The 8,125-nt window shown below is 35.6% G+C and overlaps 1 protein-coding gene across 1 annotated transcript in view; it reads right to left on the reverse strand.

Moving 5' to 3' along the window:
- cita (citron rho-interacting serine/threonine kinase a) overlaps positions 1–8,125 on the reverse strand; it is an 84,434-nt gene that overhangs the window by 27,923 nt on the left and 48,386 nt on the right. The window contains exons 23-28 of the mRNA XM_016556183.1: positions 6,157–6,354; positions 4,514–4,567; positions 2,625–2,822; positions 1,551–1,744; positions 562–697; positions 208–312 (exon numbers count right to left, since the gene is read on the reverse strand). Coding sequence (XP_016411669.1) covers positions 208–312; positions 562–697; positions 1,551–1,744; positions 2,625–2,822; positions 4,514–4,567; positions 6,157–6,354 — 885 coding nt within the window. The remainder of the gene's footprint in view (positions 1–207; positions 313–561; positions 698–1,550; positions 1,745–2,624; positions 2,823–4,513; positions 4,568–6,156; positions 6,355–8,125) is intronic.

Below are 8,125 nucleotides of genomic sequence, written 5' to 3' on the forward strand. Positions count from 1 at the left end.
GACTTTAATGGTTCTCAAATTATATTTACAGACACTATAATGTACTATAATATTGTGTATTATAATAAAATAAAATAAGAAATATGCAAATTATTTATATATATATATATATATATATATATAGCATATATACACTGCATGAAATATAATACATGTATGTTTGACAACAATTACAGTCCATTGTTGGTACACAAGTGTGTTTTTCACCTCTTCCATGAGTCTTTGTTTGAGTTCTCTCTCCGTCTCGAGTTTCTGCTGAAGGCTCCTTGCGTTCATCTCCAGCATGGCATGTTTCTTCTCCAGGTCATTGAGCTGAAAACAGCACAACACCACAATAAACAGCACATTTAAACAGCACAGCCTCTCCTGTCTGAGGGAACAGAAGGTTTTGTTAATGCGCAGCGACGTGTTCATGTGCACCGCAGTGTTTAATTAATCTCCATCAGCTGTAGCGCTTAATCGCGGTTTGTTAAATCCAATATTGGCAGGAATATTAATATCGCAGACGGAGGGCCGGAGCGAACCAGGACAAACTGTTGCGAGTGTGTTTGTGTAACTCACAGTATCAGACAGACTTTCTGCTTTCAGTCTCTGCTCTTTCAGTGCCTGCTGCAAAGCCACGATCTCAGCATTGTGTTCGCGGACCGCCAGCTCAACCGCCTGCCGAGACTCTGTACTGCGCTGATCCGCTCGCAACCTGGAGGAACAGGGTCGAGTCAAGCCACAATACTACAGAAAAATTATATTTACATGCACTAGCATTCAAAAGTTTGGAGGCAGAAAGATTTTTAATGGTTTTAATAGATTTAATTGATCAAAAATACAGTAAAAATTGTGAAATGGTTAATAACGGTTTTCTATGTGAATATACAGTCAAACCAAAATTTATTCAGACACCTTCAACATTTCTCACATTATCACAGTTTATTGGCTATAGTTTAGAAAATGATAATAAAATATGACAAGAACTGTGTCAGAACAAATTCATCTTGATGATGTCAGATAACTTTGATAGAAAGGTATGTAATAGATTACAATCAACCAAAATCAACCAATTACCAAGCAATGCTTAATTTTGTTCAGTCTGTGGTGTAAAAAGATCACATTAGCAATTAAAGAAAAAACACTTCAGCAAAACATGCTCAGGTCAAAGTGTCTGAATCATTTTGGTTAAATTTTTCAAACTTCAGGCTTTTACAACTGTTTTAAACTTTAAGGCTAGGCTTTCTCAAGCCAACTTAAAGTTTGTATTGACGAACTTTTTTTTTTATCTAGTCTGATTTGCTGCTCAAGAAACATTTCTGATTATTATCAATGTTGAAAACAGTCGTGCTGCACAATATTTTTGTGGAAACCGTGATACATTTTATTTTTCAGGATTCACAGATGAATAAAAAGTTTAAAAGAACAGCGTTTATTTGAAATGGAAATCTTTTGGAACATTATAAACGTCTTTATTGTCACTTTTGATCAATGCTGACAAACTCTATTAAAGGACACACTTGAAGTAAATAATCGAAGGTAATGTTTGTGACTTGTGCTTACAGCACCTGTTCTGCTTCTCGTTGTCCAGCAGTCTCTGCATGTCTCTGGTTCTGCGCTCCGCCTGGCTCTTCTCATCCTCCAGAGCGGATCTCCAGTTCTCCCACTGTCTCTCCTTCTCCAGCAGCTCATCGTTCAGACTCTCCAGCTCCACCACCTGCTCCTCCAGCATGCTGCATGTGGTCTTCAGAGTCTCGATGTTCTGCAAACACAAAAACACAGTCCTATAATACGCCTCAGTATAGTACAAACATCCAGCTTCAGCTGGAGCTTCTCGTGTCTTTCTGTTGTCAAGTCTTGACTGATTTTTCTCAAGTAAAGGTCAGAATAACTGCAGTAATATTTCCAGATGAACACTTACTGGACTGAAGCAGCTCAGCTTTACTTGATTCTCCATCAATCTAGTCTGTCCATTTCCTGAAAATAAATCTGATCTATGATGTAATGATGAATAAAACCATTTTTTGATCACCCGAAGTTTATTGGTGTTGTTCTCTTATTCAAATTATAAAGTATATAACCTAACAAATTATTAATTAATTAGGTGAAGCTGTGCGCTTGAAATTGTCATCGCATCAACCTATGCAGTGTGGTGAATTATTATTGCTCATTATTGTCTATTTTAGTAATTTAATTAACATAGGCTATCTTAATACATTGATTAATGACATTGTATAATAATATTACACCACCCAAATATGCATTTACTTCCTTCTGATTCTCGTTGTCAGTGCAGGCCTGTTTAGCTCATATTGACCGTTATGAAAAGTGATTAGTGTACCCTGCATAAAAAAAGCCTTGAACATAAAACAACAGGACAAAAATATAGTTGATGATTAGACATAATAATTTCATGACTCTAGACACTTCTTTGTGAAGACAGTGGCATAAATACAGTGAAAATGTTCTTTCGCCATTTAAAAACAGTCGTCATGTGCATGGGTAAAATTTACCTGCTGGCAGTTCTAGTGTACCTCCTGAGACCCTGCATCCTCATATGAGGACATTACATTTTAGTGAATTTCTCTGAGACTATACATGCCACAGTTTTAAGCCTGGATGTCCTGACGTGCTTTGCGCACCTGTTTCTGGTTGTTGAGGTGCATCTCTCGGTCGGCCACCTCTCTGCGCAGACGGTCCACGTCTTGACTGAGCTGCAGTCGCTCCTCGCTCTCCACCGTCAGCTCGTCCAGCTGTTTGGACAGGTAGAAGTTCTGCCGGTTCAGCTCGGCGTTCTCCTGGGTCAGCTGGGTCAGCTGCTCCTCCAGGTCCGTGATCACCTGTGACGACACTCACGTCATTCAGCAGCAGCAGCATCCTAATCAATGAATGCTGATCATCCATCAAACGCATAAGAGTCATTCCACCGCAATCCCTCTCTATTCTGACACTGCGGGAATATTCCAGATTCACGAACACTGCAGCTACAGGAACTGAGTGAAATAGATGGAAATATCAGAGTGCATGTTTTGCTGAAGTGTTTTTTCTTTAATTGCTAATGTGATCTTTTTACACCACAGACTGAACAAAATTAAGCATTGCTTGGTAATTGCTTGAGCTAAATTGGTTTTATCTAATTGTGTTCTTAAATTTAACAGCTGACAACAGAATTCATTACATACCTTTCTATCAGTTATCTGACATCATCAAGATTAATTTGTTCTGACACAGTTCTTCTCATATTTTATTATCATTTTCTAAACTAGCCAATAAACTGTGATAATGTGAGGAATGTTGAAGGTGTCTGAATAAATTTTGGTTTGACTGTATATACTTTTAAATTATCTCTCACGTAAAGCATGAGACAGGTTCTGATGACTGTCTATTTGCGCTCTTCTTTCAGAATTTCGGCAAACGGAAGTGACCCTGAGTGACCTGATGGGGATTGATTTAGCTACTGATTTGAAAATTAACTTCGGAGAGAGAGAGAGAGAGAGAGAGAGAGAGAGAGAGACAAAGGGAGATATATATATATATATATATATATACACAGTATATACAGTATGTATATAAGTGTATAAGTATAAAGTAACACTCCCAAGACCAATCAGTACGCAGATCTCACAGTTACATCATCACTGGCAGAAATGCTGCATGTATTATTGAACTACCATAGAGCTGATAGATACAAAACAATGACCCTGAGAAAGCAAAAAGTGTGCCCTTTTCATATCCTTGCACATGGAAATTAGTTTTTGCTATGGCAACCCTCATAAAACTAAACAGAATCAATGTGTGGGTTTGTTTCTGATGACGTCACTACATTAACTCACCTATATTCGATTGTGAAGGACAAAGTGCATGTCAGCTATAACTATATAGCTATAGCTATAAATGACAGCACTGTCATTTTATATTCACATGACATCAAAACAGTACATTTTCATAAAATGTAGAGTTTATAATTATGACTTGAGGTAAAAAAAAACATTGCAAATTGCATTTTTTTAAATGAAATTAAATTAAAACCGCAAGCACATGAGACACGTGAGGCTGACGTTATGAGTGGACCGCGCTGCATCTGTTCTGTGTGAGGTCAGAGGATTCGAGCAGCTCGCTGATCTGAGGTCTGTGATCGGGGATAAATTAGATATTAAAGTGACAGCAACTTTCCCCAGTCTATATTGATTCTGTTGTGTGTCACGGCCAACAGAAGAAGATAGCCACTGTTTAGATCTCTGCTTTCTTCGGCTGTTCTAATCAATCATTTCTCTCCGAGCTCTTTATCTGATCCCTGAGGATCCTCAAGCTAAATGTAGAGGCTATCGAGCACAACACAGCACTGAAACCTTACAGTTTCAATCTGTTCTCGTCCTGTATGGAGCTTTAGATGCCATTTAATTTGAAGTGAATCAAAAGAAGGTTGAGAGAAACAGTTACGTAAGTAAATGTCCATCCAAGAGAACCATCATATTCAACCCTCCTGAGCAGTGCAGGGGATTGTGGGAAATCTTAGCGCAGATAAACTCACCGAGCAGCTGTCTCTGAGCGCGTCAAATTTGCGCTGAAGCTCATCTCTGTGGGCCTGCAGGAGAAGACAAACACATGATGCTCAGATGATGCTGTGTGTGTATCATACAGATATATCTGCTCATTATTTTACACTTTTAGCACTGAACTCAAGCTCATTGTACACCTGTAGAATTAAACAGGCTGTTTTTGGTTCTCTGTTGCTCCTACATGTAAATAATGCTCAGTAGACCCTCCCAAAAACATATCTACTGTATGTAAGACACAGTTCAGTGACAGCAGTGTGTAGTATGCTGTATGCAAGGGTTTCTCAAACTGGGGATAGTGCAGTTCATTGAGATCTGTAATAATGAATTAAACCATAAAAATAACATTTAAATAAAACATTTTTTTTTTATAAAAACCAAATAAAACACAAGATATAATAAATATAATAAATTTAGTGTTTACTTTTATGTAATACATATTTATATAATAAACATTTTATTTTTTACCTGGCTGCATGTTATGTACCTAGTATTATTTTAGCATCACTGATGCCCTGTTATAGTTTTATTAACATTTTGAATTTTTTTTTTCTTTTTCATTTGAGTTAAAGCTTTAGTAATTTTGTGAAAGTGATTTTTGTCATTTTTATTTGTTTTTGGTTTTTAATATATAGAAATATTAATCAATCTGTATTTCAGTTTTAGTTATTTTAGTACTGAAAGTTTCTTGCAGTTAACGTTTATTTTATTTTAAGCAACTTATTATGGTTTTAGTTTTTGTGAACCATAATAATGAAAATTATTGTTAAAATTATTTTTGAAATGATTCGCTGGAGCATGTTTATTTTATATAAATGTACATAAATATTTATAAATTAAATATTTTATTTGTTTACCTGCATGTCATGTGACCCAGTGTTACTATTATTCTGAATTAGTTTATTTTCCATTTTAATTTAAATTTAAAATTTGTAGTAATTTGTAACCCTGGAGCACAAAAGCAGTGTTAAGTCGCTGGGGTATATTTGTAGCAATAGCCAAAAATACATTGTATGGGTCAAAATTATTGATTTTCTTTTATGCCAAAAATCATTAGGATATTAAGTAAAGATCATGTTCCTTGAAGATATTTTGTAAATTTCCTGCCATAAATATATCAAAACTTAATTTTTGATTAGTAATATGCATTGCTAAGAACTTCATTTGGACAACTTTAAAGATGATTTTCTCAATATTTAGATTTTTTTGCACCCTCAGATTCCAGATTTTCAAATAGTTGTATCTCAGCCAAATATTGTCCGATCCTAACAAACCATACATCAATGGAAATATTATTTATTCAGCTTTCAGATGATGTATAAATCTCAATTTCAAGAAATTGACCCTTATGACTGGTTTTGTGGTCCAGAGTCACATTTTAGAACCTTTTAATCTAGTTTTTCTAGTTAATTTAGTACATCAAGTTAAACTATATGAAAATATATATATTGTTATGTTTTAGTTAATATTTATTTAAATGGTGCAAAATTAACCAACAGAGAACCAGGAACGTGTGAATGTGTTAAGTTACTGAAATAATATTTGACTTCAGTTATTTTATCTCAAAGGGCTTCGGCTGATTTAAGGGTTTGTATCCAGTGCTCTGCATGCGTCTCACTCTCAGCGCAGTGATCTCCTCCTCTGCTTCGGCTGTCGTCTCCTCCAGCTCGGTCTTGGCCTGCTGTAGCTGACTCTCGAGCGCGTGTCGCGCCGCCTGCAGGCTGCTGATCTGAGACTCTCTCTCCTGCAGTGAGAGCGTGAGATCCGTCACCTGACGCTTGATCTCCAGCTTCTGCTCCTCGTGCTCCAGACCCATCTGAAACACATACAGACTGTCAAGCATCATGTGTAATAACGGCACTACTACTGTGACACTGTCATGTCTCTCATATCACAATGAGCATTCGTTCACAGCTAATTCCTCACAGTCAGACTTTCAAACCAGCCCTGACCAATGCAAACTAGTCTGGTAACCACCAACAGGTTTGGAAGTCTTCTAGGATATTTTCTAACATTCACATTGAACCAGTAATTCTCACATTCAACACAAGTGATGCACCTAAGTTTCACCAAATAAAAATATATTATCCTTTTTTAATTAATTCCGACGAACACATTTTTTTTTTAGTCTGTGCTGTTTTCTGTTGATGCACAAACAAAACTTCACTAAACATTATTTGTAGAGTGCCTGCCATGCAATAATCGCAATAAGCTTTGATATGGTAGATATGAACCAAAGTCTCAGCACAAAAAAAATATTTACGCCTAAATTTAACATTTATGTATTTGAATTACATGTAAAATTTCTATGCATTTGGATTAACCAACTAAACTTAATGCAACGCATATTTGTCAGTCATACTGTACATTAATGAAACAGGTCAGATTTCTGTAACAGTACAACATGTTTTAAATACACAATAACTTGCTTTATATATTTATCAATAACAAATCCAATTTGTTTCAATAATTATATTATATATTATAATTATATTATAAATGTCTCATACATTTTATTTTAATATTGGCAGCCATAGTTTAACCATGTTCATAATTTTAAACCAAGCAATCTGAATAAACGCATTTTGAAAATATGATTATTTAAATCAAATCCAACAGATGCAGTTAGTTAATAATAAAGCATGTTTTTTAAGCGCAGAAATTGGACCTGCGTCAAATGGACATCACAAAGTTTATTAGTTTGTTAAAAATGTGTTATTCAAATGGATGGAAATTTTATATGCAATTCAAACACATAAATCTAAATATTAAAAAATATGTGTTTTGAGTGTGTTTAGATGCTTTTTTTAATGTGGCATGACTGATCACTGGAGCCATTCATGTATGCATGAAAAAATCTGTTTAATACCGCCACCATTTAAATGTTCACATTTTAACAATGATTTAGAGTAAACAATTCTATAACTAAAAAGTGCATGTAAAAACATCACTATATCGTGTAGTCGTATATTCTGTCCGATGCTCCTTGGCAGCTAGGGTTGGGTATCGTTTGGTTTTTTTTTCGATACTGGTGCCAAATCGATACGTTTAAAACGGTTCCGGTGCCTGAACCGATACTTATTAAAAAATTAAAAAATTAAAATTCCCCCAAAAATTATGGATTTGCCATTAGCACTATAAACACATGATGTCTGTTATTCATACTGGACGCCAGAGGGCGCCCTCGCACAGAAAATCCACATATCCAGTCACAGAAGTAGTGGAACTCATGACCCTCCAGGAAATCCCTTATATGGACAAAGGCATTGCTATTATAGCTGTAACTGAGACAATAAACCATCGACTGCGACAATATAGTTCATCTGTGTTATTCAAGCCATCTCTGGTATTTTCATAATAATTAAGTATATTTATAATCCATTGCTAATCGATGTATATTTTTTTGAAGTAGCCTATGGAACATATTTTCTGCCTCATTCTGTGACAAGAATCTACATTAGATCACAAAAGGAAGCATTTGACTGGTGTTGTGGAGTAAAAAGGTTATAATGTTCTCTTTTGTTGGACAACAGGTTTAGAAATGTGAATACAAGGGAGGTTTAGCTTTAGGCATTTTAATTTAAGCA

The sequence above is a fragment of the Sinocyclocheilus rhinocerous genome, unplaced genomic scaffold (genome assembly GCF_001515625.1).
Source record: "Sinocyclocheilus rhinocerous isolate Xijiao unplaced genomic scaffold, SAMN03320098_v1.1 scaffold737, whole genome shotgun sequence".
NCBI lineage: Eukaryota > Metazoa > Chordata > Actinopteri > Cypriniformes > Cyprinidae > Sinocyclocheilus > Sinocyclocheilus rhinocerous.